Raw genomic sequence first — 26,854 nt, 5'->3', positions numbered from 1 at the left:
TTGCAAGTCTTTAACCGTTAACTGTTGCTTTACATTGCTGAGTAATCTCAACTGGCCACTCTCTGCTGCAATGCATGGTTCCTTGAAGGAGCAGATCATCACGTAGAGTAGACTCAGAAGCAGCCACCCAGAACCATGTCTGCATGCTAGTTCTAGTAGAGATAAATGTGTTCACCAAGTCAATGTCTCTGGCCCAATATATGGCACATAATTCATAAAATGGTGCATTCCACAAGAGTTTTTCACATGCTATTTTCTGTGACAGATGGCCTTGAGGGAAGACAAAGCTCCGCTTGTTTGCATCCTCCCCCCTCCGCTGCCACATTTGGCACCTTTCAGGAGGGGGGAGCAGGTTCCTGATTTTGACAGGTACCTGTCCCCACTTCCAGGAGACCTCGCCGTGGCAAGGTCCCTCCTTCCCATCCATCCTTACTTCCATCGCGGGACCTCTAGACAGGTTAGTGTCCTAATATTAAAAGTCAGCAGCTACAGTAATTGTAGCTGCTGACTTTACATTTTTTGGTGGGGGGGCTGGACCTCCTCTTTAAACACTCTTTTGACAAATAAATAAAGACGTTTGAGATTCTAATTTGGCAGGAAAGGAGAATATTCTTTGTACATACAATTCCTATTCAGTTAACAGAATGTACTCTACATAAACATCTCCCGTAATGAAAGATAAATACTTAAAATTCACAATGAACACTACATAAATGTTTGCACTAAATAATAGCAAAATTATAGTAGAACCGACCAGGTTATAGTGTGAGAGTCAAAAAGATCCAAACAAACCTTGAGTATACTATAAAAATTCAGAAGTCAGTAGGTTAGCCACGTAGATCTCTCCTATATTCCCCAGTATCAAACTACGAATCCAGAAGACATGTCAAATTGCATGAGGGGGGGGGGGTTAGCTTTCAATGATTAAAATACTGTTGGACAGTTTGAGGATGATCTATTCTGTCCTGGCTTCTTATATTTGCTGAGCTGGGAAACCAGCATCAAAATAAATGTGCCTTGCTGCAATCAGCTGCCAAAAGACAAGGAAGCCCATCTGCCTTGTTTTCCAGGAAGAATCGCGGTGTTACTGTACAGCATTACACGGCGTTCCGATACTACAAAGTACTCAGCCTCCAGCGGTTCCGTATACTTTTTTTTACAAAAAACCAAGCAGGCTTGCTGTGGAGCCTCTACTTCCATTCAGAAATGTCTAGCTAACATTCCATTGCTTCGAGATGTCTAATTAAAAAATCACTACCCTGCAAAATGTCTTCCAGGGAATTTATGGTTACAGAGTTTTTTTTCTTCTCATTCTAAAAACAAACACTTCCCCTCATAGACATTAATATTTATAAACCATTTTCGTAGATATTTAGCTGTTTGACAGGATAAACTACAGGTTGTGCGGAAGATTTTCTACTGCACCGCTGCACGACACAACAACTATCTTACATGTCAAGATCATTTAGTGCGTTGGAATTCTATTATATCCAATTCAGCTAAATGGAGCCAGGCATGATCATAATAAAGTCTACTCCATGTACGGAAAACGGCATATATCCATCAAGAACACCATGAAATATTATTATTCTTTAGAATGTCTAATGTAGGGTGTGTGTGTACAGATTTTACAACCTTTTCAAAAAACAATGGTGGCCAAAAAGCCTTGATAGTCTTGTCCAACACCACCCACAAAGGCACTCTTAGGTAGATTCAGAAAGAGTTAGGCCGGCTTATCTAACTCCGAATATACGCCGCCGTATGTTTAAGCGTATGCTCAAACAGAGATACGCTTAAACATATCTAAGATAGGCCGGCTTGCGCCGTCCTATCTTAGATTGCAATTTTTCGGATGGCCGCTAGGTGGCACTTCCATTGCGGCCGGTGTAGATTATGTAAATGAGCTTGTACGCCGATTCACAAACGTTTCCGTAAGGCCTTAGGCGGCCTAAAGTTATTCCACCTATGAGGTGGAATAACAATGTTAAAGTATGGCCGCCGTTCCCGCTGCGAGGTTCGAATTTTTTACGTTGTTTGCGTAAGTTGTCCGCGAATCAGGATTTACGTAGTTTACGTCCACGTCGAAATCAATAGGCCCGTACGGCGTACTTAGCCGCAATGCGCACTGGGAAATGTAGGGGCCCGGCGCATGCGCAGTAACAAAAAACGTCCAAAACGTGAGGTCAAGCCTCATTACCATACAACACGCCCCCCTCCAACCCATTTGAATTAGGCGCCCTTACGCCCGCCGCGTTTACACTACGCCGCCCTAAGTAAGGAGGTAAGTGGCTTGAGAATCATGTACTTGCCTCTCTTACTTTAGGCGGCGTAGTGTAAACACGCTAGGCTACGCCGACCTAGTTTTGCGCGCCCCTACCTGAATCTACCCATATATGTCCACCATTGCAGAGCCCCGATCTCTTTTTGACCTGAACATTAAGGCTGGGTTCACACTAGTCCATATTGGATGTTGGTTTCCCTGCATCCAATTTGCATGTCGGGAGACTGTGACCGGCTGTCAATGGGGCCGGTTCACATAGCTCCGGGATGGCTGCAAGGCGTTTTGCAAAAGAGTCCTCTGCGTCTTCTGGTCCATTTCAGGTCCGAAACCAGCAAAAAACTCGGGCCTGATTCGTCCCTGAAACGGAGAACAGTGTGAACCTAGCCTAAAGTAAAACTATAGGCAAAACTTTTTTTTTTTTCATTTTGGATAGAGCAAGGGAGGGTTATAACCCCTGTCAGATTCCTTTTCAATGTATTTCATTGCAAATTAAGGGAATTTCTTGGGGCCCCCCTGGTCACCAGAATTAGTGTCCCCGTTGGAAGATTTGCCCACTATTACTTTTCTGGGGACAACCCGAAATTTAGCATTTTCTTTTATTTTCAATTATAATGGTAAACAGGACACAAAGTGAGGGTGAATCTCCATAACGGGGGAAACAGGCAGCAATAAAAATTGACAGGGCTTCTAATCCCTCTCCACTCTGTCTAAAAATAAAAAAAGTTTCCCCTTTAGTTATCCCTAAATTACCAATAAAAACAGGATTATTGGATGGTATGTACTAATTAAGCCTAACTAGACAGCTAACATCCCTTTCGTAAAAATGGCAGCATATCATGGCCAATATGTAATTCCATAAACTTGATGTGCACGCGATTCATTGCAATTACCTAAAGCACTTGGCAATGACAAAAATACAACCTTAATATACTGTACATTGCCATAACACATTATACTCATCTAATGCAGCATGACCCCTGTACATATCTTACTACAAATGTGTGAAATTCAATATAGGCAAAACACACAGCATGGTCTGATCACAGGCGTTTTATTCAATATAATTAAAACAGGACACAGTAATTCTATACAATATACTGTAATTAAAAGAGGGTTTCCTATCTGAGTCAGCACTACGTGAAAAAATATGGAATAGGCCGTGAGAATAAAATACTATACTATATAATGTATCAATACAACACAGAGCATGATGTATTTATAAATTTATACTGTAATATGTAAAGCGGAACGTCACCCACTAAATTCACTTTAACTCTCTGCCTTTGCCGTACCCCACTCCCGCAATAACAATAATGCCCTGTAACCATTAGCAGAATTTCCGTCGGAAAAAAGTTGGATGGTTTTTCTGACGGAATTCCGCTTAAGCTTGGCTTGCATACACACGGTCACACAAAAGTTCTCTAAACTTTCGAGCGTTAAGACCGCGGCGACGCACAACACTACGACAAGGTGAGAAAAAGAAGTTCAGTGCTTCCGAGCATGCCTCTTTTTTTCCCTGTCGGAATTCCATACAGACAAACTTATTTTCCAATAGAAATTGAGAACCAGCTCTCTATCAAGATCCGTCGGAAATTCCGACGGAAAAAGTCAGATGGTGCATACACACGGTCGAAATATCCGATGAAAAGCTCCCATCTGACTTTTTTCACCGGAAATTCCGATCGTGTGTACACGGCATAAACGTTTTTTTTTCCGGGAGAGTTATTTCATGGAGGTTGTTTTTTTTTGTCATAGGGATGAAGGCACAGACAGCTGAACATCAGTTAGCTGCAGGATGAACCTGGATCAGGGCAGGTGAGGGTGTATTTTTAAGAGAACACAGCATAACAGGTAAGGGGGGATGGAGGGGAGAAATTGTCAGTGCCCTGATTACAGGAAAGCCCCCGTAGTGCCCATTAGTGCCCCCAATCAGTGCCCATCAGTGCCATCAATCAGTGCCCATAAGTGACACCAATCAGAGCCCATCAGTGCCATCAATCAGTGCGCATAAGTGACACCAATCAGTGCCGATTAGTGATGCCAGTCAGTGCAACCTTTCAGTGCCCATCAGTGCCTGCATATCAGTGCTGCCTATCAATGCCCATCAGTGCTGCCTATCTGTGCCGCCTAGCAGTGCCCATCAGTGCCCACCAGTGCCATATATCATTGCCCATCAGTTCCACCTATCAGTTCCCATCAGTGCCACCTATCAGTGCCCAGCAGTGCAGTATATTAGTGCCTCCTCATCAGTGTTCATCAGTGCCCATAAGTGCCACCTTATCAGTGCCCATTGGTGCAGCCTATCAGTGCAGCCTCATTAGCGCACATCAGTGATGGAGAAAAATTACTTATTTACAAAATTTACTGACAGAAACTAAGAATAACTTTTTTTTCTTTCACAATTTTGATTAAAATATCACCAAAAGAAAGCTCTATTTTTATGAAGAAAATTATTAAAAAGTTATTTGAGTACAGTGTTGCAAGGCAGCGCAATTGTCATTCAAAATTCGCTGAAAGCTGAAAAATGGCCTGGGCAGGAAGGGGGTGAAAGTGCCCGGTATTAAAGTAGTTAATTACACATTTGCTACAACAAACCCAATGTGCTCATTGTCTCCTCTTCTGTCCAGTGCTGTGAGAAGGTCCGTACCTAATGAGCGAATGAGACCCAGCATGTTGTATGTTTACATTTTACAGAACTGCTAGGATGTAGACTGGCTGAATCGCACCCACAAATAAAAAAAAAAAGCCAGACATTCAAGTTACTTAATAACGCCTATGAAGGCGCAGGTTGGAAAATCATCTTGCTGTAAATATAGTTCAGCCAGTTTTATCCCATTGATTTTTAAGAAATGTTGCAGTTCACGAGTTTACTTAATACCACGTTTCAGTCCCCGAATAGACAGCATACAGCACCTAGCATTTCTCATTATCCCATAAACCATTGATAACTGCGGAATGAGCCTCTGAAATCCCGCTCAGGGTGAGAAATCCTGGAAGGTACAGGGGGACTAGGGTCTTACAGACCTGTGACCTGAAACAAAGGTGCCAATTTTGTCAATCGATAGACTAAGATCAAGAGAAAATGGCTTCATGTCTCAGGGACACTGCTAGTTCCTAGTGAATTGACAGGCCACTTTCTATATTCATTGCATGTAGGTGACAGAAGAGCAGATATATGAAAACCGATTGATCATAGGGGGGTCAGCTGGGGGAGCAACTCCTTCCCAGCCTCCACCCCATCTCCAGCATTACAATGTCATCAGCAAGGCTAGTATCATACTGCTGAGCTACAATTATGATCTGACTTTCAGTGCAATTATGTAGTGCTACTTGAATGAAACTTTGATAAGGTTTGTATTTTCTTTGAGGCCAAAATTGCAATGGCAAGTACAGGGACTTTTTCCAAAATCTCTATATGTTGACTCGCATTGATTTGAACAGGTACCATTAAAAACAATGCGATTTTCCTTGTCATTCAATTCTGTGTGACTTAAGTCCCATCTGAAATTGCACTAGCGTGAAAACAGATTCAATTATATGTAGCGCCTGGCTACTTTCATAGCAGGTGCTGCTGTAAATTTAGAGGGTGGCCAGAGAGTAAGTTGCCTCTGACCGTGTTTATTTGACTACATTTTAGGGCCTCTGTACCAGCTTTGGTACAGAGGCCACTGTCGTTGTCTGGGGGGCCTCACACCCCGGACCGGCAGGTGGCAGAAGAAGAGTCAAGGTAGTGTGGCTAATTCTCCTCGGCAGCCAATCAGGAGGGTTGATCGCCTCGCTGTTCATGCTGCATAGGGGTATTTAGGGGGCAGATAAGATTGGTTCGAGATCGTCTTCGCCGCCATCCGCCTGGGCAGTCGTCCCACCACCCACGTGTGTGGCCCTCCTGGCCGGGGTGTGTGTTTCAGTGTTCCTGGCTCTAGGACCACGTTGGTCTGGAGCAAATAATCTACCTCATAGACTCAGTGGGTAGACTGAGTCTGCTTCTGCAGAGTTGTCCTGTGCTGTCCACCCTGAGGGAGGAAGCCGAGTGATGGAGAACCTGTCTGGGAGATACCGATCACAAGGCTGGTAAAGCCCCATACACACTATGAGTTTTCCTGATGGTTTTCTCTTCAGGTTTACCAAAACCATCTAATATGAGGTCAAACCTTAAGCGTTTCAATTCTAATGCAATCAGGCAGGTCCTTGTACTACATGGTTTTGGTAAACCTGAAGAGAAAACCAGCAGGAAAACTGATAGTGTGTATGGGGCTTATCTCGAGAGAGGGCCTACTGCTTCATCAAAGGACACATCGTTTCTGAGAGGCTGGACATTGGTTGCCTATCAGTCCCGAGATTACTAAAAGCTGTTCAAGGGAGATCCGGGTGCATAATCCAGTCTTGAGAAGGATTTTGGACCGAGAATATCTCCACCTTTGGGAAGGTCTGTGGCAGAGACTTTGCTAAAGAGTGACATTCTGGCAGCTAGTCCGGTGAGAGCGGCCTATCCAGATGCACTATACCCACTCTGGCTAGAGTGGCGACGCAAGTTGTCGTTGGAAGCAGGACTGCTTCCGAAACCCTGTTGTACGCCTGAATCCATTACATACCGCGTCTATCATCTCACCTACTACTACTTTTACCATTTTTACCCCGTTGGGTAATAAAGCACAAGAAAAGATACCTACAGTGTGGACATTGACTTTCTTACAGCTCTCATCCAGTACCCTAGACAGCGGAGAAACAGAGGTAACGTGCCACCCAAATCAAACCAGCAGCTCCTTCGGGGGTAGTGCTACATATATATTTACAAAGTAGATCTGTATAGCATCTTGACCCTATACAGAAATCTGATTTATCATAAAAAAAGATGAATTATGCCAAAAAAATGTAATGTTTCTTAATATAGTACCAAATGTGTCATTGTGTTGGCATGCACTACAAACCATTCAGTGCCATTCACCTCACTGCCATCAAATACTGCACGGGGGACATTCCAGGTGGGTGCCTGTAACGCCTGAATGAATGTACAGATGTGCTACCTGCAGCACTGCCCAACAAAGCCATGTGCCCTGCATGATTGATGTACATCATTATCTGCAAATGTGCATGAGGGAAAATATCCACGTTTGGTGAGCCCATCAGCAACATATTAGCCCCATTTAGGTTCAGTTGCTATTGTATAGGTCTATAACTGAGCATCAAATGTAAAGCACTGTGCTCTTTAACATCACTATCCTTGTTGGAGCTGAAATTAAAACTAGTATATATGATGATGGTGATGAAGTAGAGGATAGCATAAGTAGGGGACAAATCGCTCTTACATAAAATCACTGCTATCAGTCTTTTATCTTTTTATCTTCTGATGATATCTATCTGTCCGTCTGTCTATGTGAGGCCCAGATGCATTCACCCCAGTCAGAGTAAATCGTGGGCTAGTGTAACTTCACCTATAGCGCCCCCTCTTCTCCAAGGGCAAGCAAGCCAACTGAGTACAATCAGGTCAACCAGGTACAACCAGACCAACCGGTACTAGGTTCCCTTCACGACTTAAAGGGGACCTCGCCACCTTTAATAAAAATGACTACATTGTTGCAATGTATTTTTTTTATTAAAACTAAAACTATCACAAGATCTTTTCATCTTGTGCACAACAATTGACATAACACTTGTCTGTTAAAAAAGGCATTTTTTCCTAAGATATCAACATAAAGTGTTGCCGTGTGATACTCCTATCATCAACATATCGCTAAAAGAACAAAAAAAAAAGGTACTACATCAAAATGCCATATATCAATCGAAGAAATCCAATGTATATGAAGGTTTAAAGTACATCAGAAGTCGCACTAAGCACCAGCTGCATCTCCGCACTCAATGATCTTGGGGAAATCCAGCTGATATGAAGGTACAAACAGAGGGCAAAGGGGGGTGTAAGTGATATTATTAGATTAATAAAGAATAAAAAAACATGTTTTTAAACAAATTTTTTAAGATCTTGTAGTTTAGTCATGATAATATAGCCTTCCCAGGGTGCATCTCTGGGGCCAAGCTACATCCCCAGTGGTTAACTGTATCAGAAAGTAGGTGGGGGGTGTAAGTTTACAATCAAAGCTTTGAATTTTTATGTGACTTCAAAAAGATTCAGGATCAGCATGCAAAGCTGCATGCATCACTGAGGAGAGGTGCAGAATGTCATGAGCAGATTCAAGGTTAAGAAAAGGGAAGGCCTACTGTGCAGTGATGGAGACCTACAAGATGGCCAGGTATACCGCTAGACAGGGTGGAGTTATAACAGGTGGCAGGCTGGCAAAAAACAGGATTCAATGCAAAGGTCAGGGAAGGTGGCCAACAGTAGGCAGACTCTGAGGCCGCGTACACCCGACCGGTTTTCTCGGCAGAATCCAGCAAGAAACTCGATGGGAGACGTATTCTGCCGAGAAAAACGGTCGTGTATACACTTTTCGCCGAGAAACCCGTCGGGAAACTCGTCGAGCCTAAAAGAGAGCATGTTCTCTATTTCCTCGACGGGGCAATGGGAAAATTTGGCTCGACAAGTTTTTTGACAGCCGAACAAGGAACTAGACGGGGAAAACGATGTGTTTCGCCCGTCGAGTTTCTCGGTCGTGTGTACGCGGCCTGAGAATGTATTCAGATGATGTAGTAAGCTCAGGGCAGGAGTTTAACAGTAGGCATAAATCGGGAAAGGTAGCAAAGATCAGGGCAGGCAGCAAGCATAATCAGGGACACATGTCGAAGGTTAAGGCAGACAGCAGACATCAACCAAACGGCAAGCAAAGGTCAGTAACAGGGATAAACAGACAGATTATCAAACTTCATCAGCAGGAAAGCTACCCCAATCCCAGACGCATAAACTTCAGAGGTTTAAATAAGGTGTCTCCTGCGCCAAGGGCCAATCTTGGAGCCTGAGGTCGTGTGCCAAGCCCCATTGCCTGGTAACTGACAAAGGAGGGGGTGCATCCTATTGTCTGGCAACTGGGATGCATGCCGGCACAGGAAGCAGAGGTGGCACGTTGTGTTGACCTGTAACTGGGACGTACGCCAACATAAGGAGACGAGACAGTGGCCCTGTAGAAAAACAGAATAAGACAGCGGGAGCTGCAAGTGGCCCAAAGTAAGGATGTGCTGCCCACAAGTTAAATGATTCCTACTGTCTAAATTGTCAGAAAGTTCCTGTATAAGGACATACAGCCACATTATTATTAAACACAAATATATATAAATCAGTGTATTAACAAACCAAAAACAACAAAAACACAATGCTAAGTGTTTTTTTTTATAAAAGTCAGCAGCTACAGTATTTGAAGCTGCTGACTTTTATTTATTTTTTCTTTTTAGGGTGAAGACCCTCTAAGTTAGCCAATAAAGGTTATTACTTAAACTCCAAACTTTCCACAATTTTATTCAATGCTCATCTTGATTTCCCATTCTTGAGGCTTGGTTCACACCTAAAGCGGCCACTGATCACACAGGAACTCTGTGTGTCCCTGTTCTCCGTCTTAGGGACGAATCGGGGGCAAAATCTGTGCCTGAATTCGGCCCTGAAACGGAGCCAAAGATGCACAGATTTTCTGGTGGCGTGCTCGCAACTCGGTCCTGAGCTCCGTGACCGTGCCCGTGGGACCTGCGGACCCGATTGCCGGTGGTGGCCCGCGATCGGGTCACAGAGCTGAAGAGTGTCACTGATCAGTGACACTAGTAAGAGTGTCACTGATCATCTGTTCCCTGTCATTAGGAACGGCGATCGGTGACGTCACATGCCAAGCCACGCCCCTAACAGTTAGAATCACTCACTAGGAAACACTTAACCCCTTCAGCACCCCCTACAGGTTAACCCCATCACTGCCAGTGTAAATTTCACAGTAATCAGTGCATTTTTATAGCACTGATCGCTGTAAAAATGACAATGGTGTCAAGTGTCCGATGTCAAAAGTGTCCGATGTGTCCGCCATAATGTCGAAGTCACGATAAAAATCGCTGATCGCCGCCATTACTAGTAAAAAAATATATTAATAAAAATGTGTTAATTTATTATATAAATGGAAAAGTCCCGGTTTGACTTAAATGCCCCTCGTACATCCCATAGCGTCACAGGCCAATGTGCCTGAATTTGTGCCCAATAAATTGTTGAAATGTACCAGAATTTGGAGTGCTCAGTACTTCCTATTTTACAATTCTGATCCTGCATGGCACAATTCGTTGCAGTGTCTGTGTATACATTCGATCTGTTTGTATACAGCTGCTGGTATGGTATGTCCCAGAAGACGAAACATGACGGGGCTACGTGCTGACGTCATCACATCCACACTGACCCCAGAAGGTGAAGTGTTCCTTTCTTTTCCTGGCAAAGAGATTATTCTAACTAAGTCGAACTACTACATGCAGTTTGTAAGTGCAATTTTTAAATATTTTAATAAAGAGATTAAGCAATTTTACACTATTGGAGTGTCTCTCTCCCTATATACTTTGTTTTGCTGGCCTGGAGACAAGTGGCGGAACTCTGGTTCCTTAAGCGGGCAAATCTATCTACATTATCCAACTGAGGGTTATTATTAAAGCTCGTTTTACCTCTCTAGCGATAAAGGGTCAAAAGGATCTGGTAAGCGCCCCTGTGAACCGAGGTGGTGGGTGTTACTGAAGGAGCTTCTACAGATTTTGGTTTTAATATCCCTAATGAATATTTTTTTGAAGAATTTCTACACTACTACTTTTTCACATTTTACTTTCTATTTCTATTTTATATTTGTACTGTTGTTTGATCAATGTTTATTGAGGTCTGCTCACTTTATTTTTAACGCGTGCATCTTTTTGTGATTTTGCAGTAAGTTCTCCATATTCTCCATTATTTTCAGATGTCTTCGGTGAAGATAAGAGAACGGAAGATAATGGAACAGCTGGGGTGGAGAAACAGCAATTATAGGACGTTCCACAGGAAAAAACTACACATCAGGGAGTAAAAAAAATAAAATATATACTGAACAGTATAACATTTTTTTTTATTTTACATGTAAATATGCATCTACAGCTACACAACAATGATTGGTGCTAACTTAGAGTAAAAATCACATTGACACTACTTTTCCTTCAATGTGTTGTTGTGCAAAGGCAGCAAGTATGTTGTAATGCGCCACTGGTAAGAGCTACATGGACAGCCCCATATAACACATCAGTACAATGCTCTACTGTACTAGTGACTGGCTCATTTCTTAACTACAATAAGCTAATCTAAATTGCATTAACAGATTAATTAGAGAGAAGAAAAATGTGAAGAAACACCAGGAGGAAACAGAATGACCTTAGGGCTGATCTCTGTCTCAGTGGAGTAGATGGGAAAATGCACTCAATGCGGACCTCACTTGCCGCAACTACAATTAGAGCCTGTGTCTGTGGTTTTTACACCAGAAGGAGCCGTAACTACTTTTGTGTAACAATAAATAAGGAATGATCAGAGAAGATCCTTTCAGCACAATATGAATTTTAAACGCACTGGGCCTGATTCATTTCAGTTGGGGAAAAGAAATGGGAGCAAAAGTAGAGCTGCTGCCCATTGCAACCAGTCCCATTGCAACATAAAGGTGAAACTTGAATGGATGGTATTGGCAACAACTCCACTTAATTTTATTTTCTCCATATTTCAAGTCTCCGCCCTGGTTCACACTGGGCTGCGGGAGTGAAGCCGTGCGAGTTCAGCTGAACTCGCACGGCTTCACTCCCGCTGGCAGTCCCGATTTCGGCCGCGATTTAAGAGACATCTGTGCAGGTTTCTGCACAGATGTCAATGTAAATCGCGGCCCGAAATCGCAAAAAGTAGTACAGGAACTACTTTTGGAAATCGGTGCAGCGCCGCAGATGCAGCGTCGGACGGATTAGGACGGTGTCATTGCCGACAATTGCCGGGAAATGCCTCCGATTTGAGATGCGATTTCACATGTGAAATCGCATCTCAAATCGAAGCAAATCGTACCCAGTGTGAACCTGGGCTCCAAGTTTAAGTCTAGGAGGAGGCTCTAGCTTCCTAATGGTTTGGGGGTCAGTTTTATTTATTTATTTTTTAAAGATACTTTTTATAGATTTTTTAATTTATCATTTATACAAAATATACCAATAAACTGGTATAATAAATAAAGACCAATGAAATGATTAGCAAGTCTGCACAGATGTCTCTTAAATCGCGGCCGAAATTGGGACTGCCAGCGGGAGTGAAGCCATTTTCCCTCTCTGTGGATCTGAAAAAAATAATTGTTGCTTGACATAAAGATGGCATAGGCTATAAGAAGATTGCCAAGACCCTGAAACTGAGCTGCAGCATTGTGGGCAAGACCATACAGCGGTTTAACAGGACATGTTCCACTCAGAGGTTTAAAGGGTGGGGGGTCAGCCTGTCAGTGCTCAGACCATACGCCACACATTGCTTCAAATTGGTCTGCATGGCTGTCGTCCCAGAAAGAAGCTTTTTCTAGGAAAGCCCTGCAGTTTGCTGAAGACAAGCAGACTAAGGACACGGATTACTGGAACCATGTCCTGTGGTCTGATGAGACCAAGATAACTTATTTGGTTCAGATGGTGTCAAGCATGTGTGGCAGCAACCAGGTGAGCAGTACAAAGACAAGTGTGTCTTGCCTACAAGCATGGTGGTGGGAGTACCATGATCTGGGGCTGCATGAGTGAGTGCTGCCGGCACTGGGGAGCTACAGTTCATTGAGGGAACCATGAATGCCAAAATGTACTGTGACAAACTGCAACAGAGCATGATCCTCTCCCTTCGGAGACTGGGCTGCATGACAGAATTACAACATGATAATGACCCCAAACACACCTCCGAGACGACCACTGCCTTGCTAAAGAAGCTGAGGGTCAAGGTGATGGACTGGCCAAGCATATCTCCAGACCTAAAACCTAATGAGCATCTGTGGGGCATCCTCAAGTGGAAGGTGGGAGGAGTGCAAGGTCTCTAACATCCACCAGCTCCGTGATGTCGTCAAGGAGGAGTGGAAGAGGACTCCAGTGGCAGCCTGTGAAGCTCTGGTGAACTCCATGCCCAAGAGGGTTAAGGCAATGCTGGAAAATTATTATCAGGCTGCATTGGATGGGCGCAGATCAGGATGCAGATGAGCACAGAGGCTGCAGATGGGCATCAGGCTGCATTGGAGGGGCGCAGATCAGGCTGCAGATGGGCACAGAGGCTGCATTAAGGCTACAGATGGGCATCAGGCTGCATTGGATGCTCCAGGTGGGCACAGAGGCTGCAGATGGGCATCAGGCTGCATTATGGCTGCAGATCGACACTAATCAGGCTGCATTGATTGGCACTGACCATTATTTTGCTTCAAAGTGGTTTATTTGAAAAAAAAAAATCCTGAAACGTTCCTCTTAAATTGGGGTGCGTGTTATATGCAGATAAATACGGTAACTAGCCAAATGGGGGCAACAATTCTGCCATCTTTAAGCTATAATCAGGAAGGCCTTCGCTGCATGCTTGCAAAAAGTGAAATTTAATTTTAGCCTTGAAATCTGATAAGAGTGCAATTATAAATCATTGCATTCATACCCATGTATCAGACCCATGTGATGGAGCTATGTAAGGTGCAGAAGAAACAAAAGTCAGAGTTATTACCATGGTGGTAGATATCTTCAAACAACAAGTAGTATGCAAATAAGGAGCCAGTATACGGCCATGATGATGTTCCAAAGCCTCCTATCCAAAGCGTTTTAAAGCAGCAAGGGAAAAGGGTGGAACGTATGAGCCTGCTAGGGTCTTATCTGCTCCCACATTCTGCGATTCTGTATGAGAAAAATTATTTGTCATTATTATGGAGGGATTTGAACCCATGCTGCTAAACACACCGCCCTGATTTGAAAACGGATGCGTTATGGGAGCAGCGACCAAAACAGCTCTCCTCCTCCTCCTCAGCCAAAAGCAATTTCTTTTTCTAATTTTAGTTATGCACAAGCCTGCGGGCATCATGAGCATTTAGTAATTAGTTTTATAATTACTGCTGTTTTGCTTGCTGTCATTCAATTTTTCTTACAGCCCGGCCCGGGAATGCAATGTCTCTTGCCCACAGCTGTGGAAATTGCTCTACGATTAGAAAGCAAAAAATAAATAAAAGAAACAGGGAGATAACAAACGGCAACAGTCTTTGTTGGGGGAGATGTGATGCCAAATTCTGCCCATTCTAGTTAACCCTTAAATGGGACTCTATTCAGGAAGGGAGACAAGCATCAGTCTATATATAAAAAAAGATAGCTATCTCATCACTGGTAACACCATTGATTTACGTATAACAACAACCAGGCCTGACCACAGCCACCAGGAAAGGTCTGACTACCAGAAAGTCAGTATTTACATAGAAGAAGCAGAATGGTTCACTGATTGAGGGGTTATATGGGCAAGGAACAAATAATCTGCCCAACTTTTCTGCATGCAGCTTAAAGAGGATGTCTTCTGAAAAAAAAAAATATTAAAAGCCAGCAGCTACAAATACTGCAGCTGCTGACTTTTAATATTAGGACACTTACCTGTCCTGGAGTCCAGCGCCGTCCGCAGCAGAGGACGAGCGATCGCTCGTCACTCTGCTGCCCCCTACGGCGCATGCGCGAGTTGCGCTGCACCTGCTGATTGGCTCCCACTGTGTACTGGGAGCCGAGTGTTCCCAGCACACAACGGGGGGGTGACGTAATGCCTGCAGTCTGCCCGAGACTGTGTGGCCGGAAGTGGGTGCAAATACCTGTCTTTAGAGGAGGGTTCCGATCAGCGGGAGTTCCACTTTAGGGTGGAGCTCCGCTTTAACTTTATATGGGTTTTTTTTCCGTATAATTTAAGTCAGGCCTTTTTTTCAGGTGGAACTTGTGGAACTTAGTTCCATCGCCTCTGGCTCAGCCTCTTTGGTGCCTGCTCACCACAATCACTTGTAAACACAGAAGTATTTTGTCTATGTTTACAAGTGACAGCTCTGCGCTCTGTATGTAATGCAATCCTGGTATTTAACCACTTAAAGCGGGAGTTCACCCATTAATCTATTTTTTCAAACAATCCCCTTAGATTCCTGCTCGTTTTGTCTAGGGGAATCGGCTAGTTGTTTTAAAATATGAGCTGTACTTACCGTTTTCGAGATGCATCTTCTCCGTCGCTTCCGGGTATGGGTCTTCGGGACTGGGCGTTCCTTCTTGATTGACAGTCTTCCGAGAGGCTTCCGACGGTCGCATCCATCGCGTCACTCATAGCCGAAAGAAGCCGAACGTCGTGCGGCTCTATACTGCGCCTGCGCACCGACGTTCGGCTTCTTTCGGAAAATCGTGACGCGATGGATGCGACCGTCGGAAGCCTCTCGGAAGACTGTCAATCAAAATAGGAACGCCCAGTCCCGCAGCCCATACCCGGAAGCGACGGAGAGGATGCATCTCGTAAACCGTAAGTACAGCTCATATTTTAAAACAACTAGCCGATTCCCCTAGACAAAACGAGCATGAAGCTAAGGGGAAAAAGTATATTGTACGGGTGAACCTCCGCTTTAAGCCCCGGACCATTTTGTAGCTAAAGGACCAGGCCACGTTTAGCGATTGGGCACTGCGTCGCTTTAACTGACAATTGCGCGGTCAAGCATCGGCGGTGTTTGATCGCTTGGTTCTCAGTGTGTAGGCGCCGGAGGACAGATGATACAGCATCGAACCAATGCTGCATCCACCTAGCTAAGTATAATGGAGGAAAACAAGCTAAACCCATACTTCTCTTGCATTGTGCATTGTTTACTGTGAAAATGACAATTGCAGTTTGGGAGTTAACCACAAGGGGGCGCTGAAGGGGTTAAGTGTGACCTCATTTGTGTTTCTCACTGTAGGGGGGTGTGGCTGTGGGTGTGACGTCATTGAACACACGAGGGAACACACGATCAATGACGGCGCCACAGTGAAGAACGGGGAAGCTGTGTTTACACACAGCTCTCCCAGTTCATCAGCTCCGGGGACCGATCGCGGGACTCCAGCGGCGATCGGGTCCGCGGGTTCCGCGACCCACGGCTGGGCACTTAAAGAGGACGTACCTGTACGTGCCATTCTGCCGACGTATATGTGCAGGAGGCAGTCCTTAAGTGGTTAAAGAGTGCAGAAATTTAATTTGTCTGTATTTTTCTGTTGAAATCAATAAATTATATTTCTGGACTCACAACACATATATATTGTACTACTTCTGGCTCAACTATATATATAGAGATCTCATAGGACCAGGCTGAGCTGTAAAGCTGAAGGCTACTGTCCTAAAGTTGCCAGTTCTATAGGAACCTGCTGCTGCTTTTCCCCAAAAGGTAAACAATACCTAGAACAAGGACCTTGTTCAGGACTTAAACCAAGTACTTTTAGCTGAGCAGAAGTGTATTTGCATTTATTAATTTTGCTGCTGTATGTACATTTCATTTTTGTTTTGCTGGAATAAAACAGCTTGGTTTTGTTTAAAGAGGAACTGCAGTCTGCTCACATAATTTGTAATAAAAACATCTTTGCCATTCTGAAGCTTCCCTCCAACTACTTTGCATATTATTTTATATATACTGTGATTCTGTACTTGTCAAATATGCTGCAGAAATCTCCCTCTACTAAGTCTGGCTGCATCCATTTTAACTGTGGGCAGCTGAAGCTGCTGCCTGTTCACTTCCTGGATTTATACAGACACACAGAGACACACCTCCAGCTCTGCAGTTCTCATTGCCCTCCTATGACTCTTCTCACCTCTCTTCCTGGCAAACTCTCACACGAGTAAGAAAGAGAGGGTTGCGCATGATGTCATAAGCCTAGGCTAATGATCAGACAAGAAACAGAAAATGGGCTGTATAAGGTATTTACTGGCAGATTTTTTTTTTTACTATCCAAAGTTAAAACAACAAGGGCAGAAGATTTAATAGATGGAAAGATGAAAAAATGACTGATGGTTCACTTTAAGAACTTGTGGGTTTTGCTACTAAAAGTCTGATCTTTACAGTAACTATTTATTATTTGAAGCTAAGTCTGGCCATAGGTGTCACAGATGCCAGGCTGAACAAAGAGAACAAATTCCTTATCTACACATGGGAGATGGATGGGGGAATCCTCCCTTCTGTGCCACTGTATTCTGACAGTGGGACTCTTCTGCTGACAGAAAACACGGATCAGCAGCTGTAGCCAATTGGTTGTAGCCAGCTCATTGAGAACATTTTTCCAACAGCCCCATTCGACAGACGTCAATCGTTAGATAACTTATGTCGAGTGGGAACAGCCATAGCTGGATGGAATTACAATCAGTCCTTGCTAAACAGGATGCATTTTAAACCATCTATGGCAGGGGTGTCCAAACTTTTTTCAAAGAGGGCCAGATTTGATAAAGTGAACATGCGTGAGGGCCGATCATTTTCCCTGACATTCTTTGAACCATTAATATTCGGTCTAAGTGTGTTTGTTCGAGCACCAATACACTGCCCAACAAGAATTCTACTGCCTTTGTGGCTTTGTGAGTAATGAGCTCGGATGTGTTATTTGGATGTACCGTATTTATTGGCGTATAACACGCACCTTCATTTTAAGAGGGAAGTTTCAGGAAAAAATAAATAAAATTTAAATAAAGAACTGTGAAGCAAAATAAGGGTCAGTGCCCATCTGCAGCCTCACAAGTGCCCATCTGCAGACCCACCATTGCCAGGAATGCCGCACCCACCATAGCCAGGAATGCTGCACCCATCATTGTCAGGAATTCCGCAACCACCATTGCCAGGAATGTTGCACCCACCATTGCCGTCAGTGCAGCCTGATTGATGCCCATCCCTCTGCAGCCTAAAGCCTCGTACACACGACCGAGGAGCTCGACGGGCGAAACACATCGTTTTCCTCGTCGAGTTCCTTGTCAGGCTGTCGAGGAACTCAACAAGGCAAGTTTCTCCATTGCCGTCGAGGAAATAGAGAACTTGTTCTCTTTTTGGCTCGCCGAGTTTCTCGACAGTTTCCTTGACGAAAATGTACACACGACGGTTTCCTCGGCAAAAAAATATCTCCCAGCAAGTTTCTTGCTGGTTTTGGCCGAGAAACTCGGTCGTGTGTACGAGGCTTTAGAGGGGGGGGCGGGACGAGCATCAAAAGATTACAAATAGGAGAAACTCCTGCTTACACAGCGGCCTCTTTAATACAAAGTCCCACCTCCTACAATGATCAGAACAGTCATCCATCCAATGGCAGTGCAGGAGACAGGACTTTTTACAGAGGCCGCCCGTAAACAGGAAATTCTCCTCCTGTATGTACGGCACTCGTCCAGCCTCCTCTCTGTCCCCTCCAGGGCAGCCAGAATGTATATCTTTTGTGGCCCCGGTGCTGGGAGATCGTTGGGGGCCACAAAAGATATACATGCCCAAATAACCAGGGGGGCTGTCCGCGGGACGGACTTTGGACATGCCTGATCTATGGGCAGCTAAAGTGGATGTCACTTCCTGTCCACCAACTGGGAGCCACTGAGGCTGCACTCATACCTGACCAGAGAATTTTTGGTTGTACATACGAGTATTTTAAAACTGGGTTTCAAGCGTTTTACATGAGAATTCAAGCTTGAGGAGTTTTTGCTTTAGGCAACGGAAAACACATAGAGCAGACAAGAAACTACAGGGTTGATTTCCTAAAAGCAAATAGGTTACCTGCTTAGCAAAGGAATTTTCCCTTAGTGTGGTCAATGTGCTTTGTGAGCTTAATAAATGAGGTGAAAATTCAGTTTGCAGAAGAAAAAAAACAATCACGTGCAAAGATTTTTTTATTTATTTTTATTTTTGGTTGCACTTGGTAGGATGAAGGAAGTCAGCAGAGCTGCACCTCATTCACTAAGCTATGAGAAAATTCCCTTGTAAAATAAATAGGCTATTTGCTTTCACTAGATCAGCCCCCTATTATGGTATGCCAAATATCCATTTAGTGCCTGCTCATTTTCAGTGACTGCAGAGAATAATGAATAGGCTCAGCTTGAATAGCTCAGGTTTGTAACTGGTTTACTTGAAATAATTTTCCTATTCTAGGCCCCTTTAATCTTTCCATCCTCTATCAAAACAATTTCCTATTATTTGATCTGCATGCAAACCCTAACAATGAGTTTTCCTTGTTTGCTTCTTTTTGGTATGTTACATATACCACTGAAAGAGTTTTGTTATATCTGTATTTACTGTAGGTTATAACATTTATATACTGCCTGTAAATTCAGAAAAAAATAATAGTTGATCCTGCGGAAATCCAGGGAGCTTGTAAATTACTGTGCACTCTTAAAGGGGTTGTAAAGGTTTGTTTTTTATTTTCTAAATAGGTTCCTTTAAGCTAGTGCATTGTTGGTTCACTTACATTTTCCTTCCATTTCCCTTCTAAATGTTTTTTTTTCTTTGTCTGAATTTCTCACTTCCTGTTTCTCCTCAGTAAGCTGGCCCCCATCATCCGAGCCGTTCTGGCTGGGGGTTAGTCAGCCAGAACGGCTTACTGAGGAGGAACAGGAAGTGAGAAATTCAGAAAAAGAAAAAAATATTTAGAAGGGAAATCAAAGAAAAAGGTAAGTGAACCAACAATGCACTAGTTTAAAAAAAACTATATAGAAAATAAAAAACAAACCTTTACAACCCCTTTAACCACTTCAATACCCGCCCATAGTCAAATGACGTCCACAGGAGGGATCTCTCATCCTGGGCTTCCCGGCCGTCTCGGGACCTGGTGCGCGTGCCTGGCAGCCGCGATGTTCGCCGGGCACCCGCGATTGATCACGGCAGGACCGTGGATCTGTGTGTGCAAACACACAGATCCACATCCTGTCAGAGGTGAGGAGACCAATGTGTTCCCAGTACAGAGGAACACAGATCAGTCTCCCCCCCTTATCCCTTATGAGTGCCCTCCCCCTACAGTTAGAATCACTCCCTAGGAACATATTTAACCCCTTGATCGCCCTCTAGTGTTAACCCCTTCCCTGCCAGTCACATTTACACAGTAATCAGTGCAGTTTTATAGCACTAAGCACTAAGTATAAGCATAGGGTGTCCATGTGCATGCCTCACTGTGTCCATGCCTCACTGTGCCCATGCCTCACTGTGCCCATGCCTCACTGTGCCCATGCCTCACTGTGCCCATCCCTCACTGTGTCCATGCCTCACTGTGTCCATGACTAGACACGATTAATATTGGAGTCTATAGAAGGGGTGCCCGGCTTTGAAAAATCGGTGCTCCCGGCCGTAGGTTCCCCAGCAAACTTTGCACACTTGTAGAGGAGAACTGGATCTACATGTTTGCCAAGTTTTGGGTCCAGGGGACCTATGGCCGGCCAGTACCCGGGCCCCAAATTTACCGGAGAAATTACCATTTATAATGGGAGTCTATGGAAGGGGTGCCCGAATTTGAAAAATAGGTGCTCCCTGGCCGTGTGTCCCCCAGACAACAAACTTAGCACACTTGTAGAGAAAGAGTGAGTCTTTATGTTTGCCAAGTTTGGGGTCCAGGGGACCTACAGCTGGCCGGTACCGGGTCCCCAAAGTCCAGGAGATCAGGCGCAAAACGGTGACTCAAGTATAAGCTGAGGGGGGCATTTTCAGCACAAAAAATTGCTGAAAACTTGGCTTATACTCGAGTATATACGGTATGTTAACCACAGAATACTTGAGTAAAAATAAGGGCAAAAAAGAGTTTACTAAAAAAAACTACTGCAGCCACTGTCTCTGACTGGTAATATGCAGGATATTCAATTTTTGTGTTTAGATATGTTTAAGACATGTTACATAATAATGAAAAAGGCCCATCTGTTTCCGGCAAATGTTGGGATCTTAAGCACCAGACACAGGTACAGATGCAAACCTGATTACTATACAAGAAAACATACAACTGCAATAAACAAATATGTAATGTTCCAAAACAGAACTTTACAAAATGGAATTATAAGTCCCAGCAATACATTTCTGCTTTGAAAGCAGAGGGAAAGCACTGTGGGATTTGATATAATATACAAATATGCATTTGGCCAGGACAGGGTTAAATTTACAGACAGCCTATGTTTGCAGCTCTGTCAGTCACTGAGCATACCGGACTCATTAATCTGCCATCTTTGTTTACCTCATTGCACAGCCTGATTAAATGAATGATCGCTGACAGCTCTATGCATTTTTATTGTGCATACCCCGACAGCAAAGAACCGTTTAATGTCAGCCAGTATGGAGCCTAGAACGACAGAAGCGGAATCTGTGATGAGAGCCTATCACACTCCAAATGGTTAGGGACTCCAAGTCTGCCGTTTGTAGACAGTTTCTTCAATAACGAATGCTCAAAGTCCCATGTTTTAAAGTAGATCTATTGCTTTCCCCCAATGGATGCTGCCATTTTGTGGGCTGAACAAACATTTGCAGACATGCAGTGTGCCAGTTATCGACATCCGTGTCGCATGGGGCACAAAGTGCCCAACAATCTGTTCCAAATGGATGTCTGATAAATAAATGCCACAATGAATGTAATACAGCCTGAAGGAAATGCAGAGGTATCTGTGAAGACTCTAAAGAGAACACTGGTCAAAATTATTCTGCCCTGAAGTGGATGTAAACCCCCAACAAAAATGTTTTTAATTAAGGCTTGCACCTTGTACAGTACAGGATTTCATGTCATCTGTGCCCAGTCTTGCCACAAAGAGTTAATCCAGCTCTGAGCAATCCTCTTATATTTTTACAGTAAGATAAAAACTGACACACAGAGAAATAAAGTCAGTTCTTCCCCCCTTGCTGTGAGTGACAGGTGATTTACATATCTCATGCACCAGCCTAAGAGAGAGACATTCTGTGTACTTCAGATCCCCTCATTCTTTTTCTCTCCAGCTCTCCCAGGATTGTCTGCTCCACACCTCAGCATGATTGGGCATGCTGAAGTCATGTGGTGATTTTCCTGTGCTTTGACTGGATGTTAGTGATCAAAACAGAAATTCAGCATAAGAAATACACAGGAGAAAATGCATGTTGACAAAAGCAGTGTAGAGGTGAGCGGGGAGTCTACTGACATCACAACTTCACCCACGGAGCTCCGGACAACAGACCCACCCACAGAATCTGCAGTTTTTCAGTTCTTATAACAGACAGAGGGGAGACATTTGACAGATGAGGATACATGCAGGAGGAATGTATATCCTTATAGATCAGCACTATGGCAGTAGTTTAGAAAGGATGAGAGTGGCTTTACATCCACTTTAAATCTGAACCCCAGTCAGCACTAAAAAAATGACAATCCAGCAAGGAGTAAACTGCTGCCTCTACAGCCATGAAACTTGAATCTGATATGTATAGACAATGTATATATGTGCCACTTTACATTCATAATATATTCTAATATTTCTAGCAGTGTAAGACCAAACTAGTCATTCCAACCTTTGTCCATGTAGGAAACCTTTAATAAACATTTCAGGGTTCAGGCGCCCCTGCTCTTGGTACATCATGCACACTGAATATTAGGGCTGGGGAAAAAATCGATTTGAATCTAGAATCGAGTTGAGAGGTCAAATCGATTCAGATTTTCAGCAAAACTATTTATTTTTTCACCAGGACCGGCGCTGACACCAAGACCGGCCCAGAGCAGTTGCGGGCAGGAGTTTTTAGGTGAGGCCGCGGCTTCGGCCTAGTCCGCGAGGCCGGACACCGCGGCCTCGCCTAAAAACTCCTGCCCGCAGCTCCCCAGGACCGGCGCTGACATTGCGCCGGTCCTGAGGAGCTGCGGGCAGGAGTTTTTAGGTGAGGCCGCGGCTTCAGCCTAGTCCGCGAGGCCGGACGCTGCGGACTAGGCCAAAGCCGTGGTCTCGCCTAAAAACTCCTGCCCGCAGCTCCTCAGGACCGGCGCGGTGTCCATAAAAAAAACTTGATTCGAATCGCGAATCGATTTTTTATTTTTTTTTTAAATCACAGATTTTATTTTTGGAGAAAATCGCCCAGCTCTGCTGAATATTCTGCTAACTCTCCTAGACACCTTTCCTCCTGGCAGCAGAGATTTGTCAGGAAAAAAAACGCTTAATGCTTGTAAACTCATGTAACGCGTTTAGGCACGTCAAGCACTTGGGCATTAATTCATTTCACTGGCCAGAATAAAAATGTATTCTGGCCATTAAAATTAAGTAATGTTCAAGTGCTAAACGCTGCCAGCGCTTAGGCGCGTTCAGACACGTTTACATGCATTTGGGCGTGTCAATCGTTTTTCATGTCAAAACTCTGCTGCTCCTGGACGCACTTGGCTGTGTTTTTTTTTTTTCTGCCTGTAAATGCCTGTGTGCATAAACACATAAACTAACATGCAGGGGCGTTTAGAGGCAGGAAAAAAAATGCCAAATGCCCCTAAGAGCAACAGAAAAAAATGTCCAGTGTGCATGAGGTTGTACATTCAGGAATCTGTATTATTTAAAGCGGTAGTAAACGCCAGTTGTTTATTTATACCTATATTATAGGCTTTCCTGTATATATAGTAAATAACTCCTGACTGTGTACCATTTAGGAGATATTTACTATAGTAGCAGCTTGCGACATCACCGGAGCATGCACACTGCGATCTTAATAGGCGGCATGCAAGATGTGCCGCAGCCGCATGCGCAGGGGTGATGTTATCACGGCCCAACCATTAAACTGTCGAAGCTCACGACCTGGAAAGAAGACCGGGTGAAGATGTAAGCCCTCTCAGCGGTGACAGTGCACTGCTGGGGGGCTTCATTTCAAGGCAAGTCTTTCATAACTTGCCTGTATTCAATGCATACTAGCACATTATGCTCTTAAAGGGGTTGTAAAGGTAAAAAAAATGTTTCCTAAAAAGCTTCCTTTACCTTAGTGCAGTCCTCCTTCACTTACCTTATCCTTCCACTTTGCTTTTAAATGTCCTTATTTCTTCTGAGAAATCCTCACTTCCTGTTCTTCTGTCTGTAACTACACACAGTAATGCAAGGTTTTCTCCCTGGTGTGGAGTGTTGTGCTCGCCCCCTCCCTTGAGGGGGGAGGAGGAGAGCAGGAGAGTCCAGACGCCCACTAACACACAGCTCCTTTCTCTATCTGCAACGTAGAGAGCGTCCTGACCCTCCTGTATTACAAGGGAGGGGGCGAGCACGACACTCCACACCAGGGAGAAAGCCTCGCATTACTGTGTGGAGTTACAGACAGAAGAACAGGAAGTGAGGATTTCTCAGAAGAAATAAGGACATTTAAAAGCAAAATGGAAGGATGAGGTAAGTGAAGGAGGACTGCACTAAGGTAAAGGAAGCTATTTCGGATTTTTTTTTTTACCTTTACAACCCTTTTAATTTTCAGGGGGAACATTTTGCGCTTTACTACCCATTTAAAGCAAAGCCCTGCCTGCTGAGCCAAACACACAGTTATAACTATCATAATGTAGAAGTGTTATCATTAGTAAGAAATATTACATTGCTGAAGTGAGATGGACAGTGCAGTAATCTAGGAGTGACCATAGTGAGTGACCATAGAGAGTGACCATAGTAAATGTGACCACTGTGAGTGACCATAGTGAGTGACCATAGTTGATGCACACACCTTTGACTGAAGTGTTGGGCGGTGGGCCTTCCATACGTAGATTCCATGGTGGGTCTCCTTGGTTGGCAAAGTCTCTCATCTTTAAGTAGCTGATGGTCAGGCGGATGATGGATGCCTTGTCTAGCTGACTTGTGATGGCCGCGGGCAAAGGGAGTAGTTTGGCAAGCTCATAAAACTCAAAGTTCTCCTTTCCACGCCGGGAGCGGGCAGCGTCCCTGGACTTTTCTTTCCGCAGGGCTTGTAAACTGAACATAAAGAAAAATAGAAAACATAGTTTAGGATACTACACTATTTATCAACTGATATTTACCCATTACACTGAGAATGTAAAGGCCGTGTTCTTACAAATAAACTGCACATTGACATCAACATACACAAGCGGCTTCTTTTATTTAAAGCAGAACAAATAACACAAAATGAAATAAAAGCCCATTAAAAGTTAATCAAATAAAACATTTTAGGGCTGAAAATAGCCCCCTCGGCTTATACTCGAGTCAGTGTACCTGTCGGGTCACGGGCATCCATTTTTAAAACATTGCGGCTTCCTCCTGGTCCGTGATAGGCATTTGAAACTGTGTTGCGCTACTGCCTATCACGGAGGTCCTCTCATCCTCGGACGTTCCCAGCAGACACTGTGTTCAGTGTTCCGCCTATCATGGACGTCCTCTTGTCCGAGGATGAAATAAGGTCCGTGATTGGCAGAAAACTGAAAACAGTGTCTGCTGGGAAACTGAGTCTGAGGATGAGGTGACCTCCGTGATAGGCGGTAGCGAAACAGTGTCTAACGCCTATCACAGACCAGGAGGAAGCCGCGACTTTTGAAAAATGGATGCCCACGACCCGACAGGTACACTGACTATCACGGAATGGAACGGGACCAGGAGGAAGCCGCAATTTTTGAAAGATGGATGCCCACAGCCTCTCAAGAATACAGGTACACTGAGGCTGCAATGGGCACAGTGAGAATGAGCACAGTAAGGCTACAATGGGCGCAGTGAGAATGGGCACAGTAAGGCTGCAATGAGCACAGTGAGAATGGGCACAGTAAGACTGCAATGGGCACAGTAAGGCTACAATGGGCACAGTCAGAATGGGCACAGTAAGGCTGCAATGGGCACAGTAAGGATACAATGGGCACATTGAGGTTGCAAATGGGCACAGTGAGGTTGCAAATGGGCACAGTGAGGCGTGCAAATAGGCACAGTGAGGCGTGCAAATGAGCACAGTGAAGCTACAAATGGGCATTGTTGACCCTCTTTTCCACTTCCAGTAGCTGCTACATTCTCACCCTAGTCTTATACTCAAGTCAATACGTTTTCCCATCTTTTTGTGGATCTAAACTATCTAAGCAACTCTACTCTACCCTACTCTATCTATCTAAGCAATTGGGATATAAACACACTTTAAATCTAAAACTCATATTCATCACAATCAAAGTTGTTTTTAGTCATTTTTTATTAGTTACAACTCTGCTTATTTTTAATTCAAATTTTTAATGTAATAAAACGTCCCTGGAACAGTCATTTTTAGACACAGTGTCAGTGTCTGGAATTTCACATTAATGCACACACCCATCAAAATGGATACAAACTTGCAACAAGCAATTTCAATCTGGCAATCAATGAAAAAAGCGATCACTGAAGCAGCACTGAGTCTGACAGACAGTAGAGAAAAGTTTTCAGGATGTGTGCGGCACCAGCAATTGACACTCGGGAGGATAATATGAAAGTAGGTGCACAGTCCAAGCTGACCACGTTACACGGACACACCACAATGCCAGGAAGCTGTATACTTTCAATTAGCATTGCACCCATACCAGTGGCGATACTAAGCATTTGCACAAATACTTGTACTCCTGCAAATGCTTTGAAACTTGAATAGATACCTTCAAGTCGGCAAACTGTAAGAGCCGGTTCACGACTTGGGGCGGCACGACTTTGGGGGCGACTCGGCAATGCATCCTGAAGACGACTTCAGAGGCGACTTGCAAAATTACTTCTGTATAGAAGTCAATGCAAGTCGCCCCGAGTCGCCCCCGAAGACGTACAAGAACCTT

General features: G+C 44.1%; 1 protein-coding gene across 1 annotated transcript in view; it reads right to left on the bottom strand.

Moving 5' to 3' along the window:
- Positions 1-26,854, bottom strand: part of NPAS3 (neuronal PAS domain protein 3) — a 589,204-nt gene that overhangs the window by 302,680 nt on the left and 259,670 nt on the right. The window contains exon 3 of the mRNA XM_040333134.1: positions 24,799-25,043. Coding sequence (XP_040189068.1) covers positions 24,799-25,043 — 245 coding nt within the window. The remainder of the gene's footprint in view (positions 1-24,798; positions 25,044-26,854) is intronic.

Source organism: Rana temporaria, chromosome 13 (genome assembly GCF_905171775.1).
Source record: "Rana temporaria chromosome 13, aRanTem1.1, whole genome shotgun sequence".
Taxonomy (NCBI): domain Eukaryota; kingdom Metazoa; phylum Chordata; class Amphibia; order Anura; family Ranidae; genus Rana; species Rana temporaria.
This window is presented reverse-complemented; position numbering and strand designations above follow the sequence as displayed.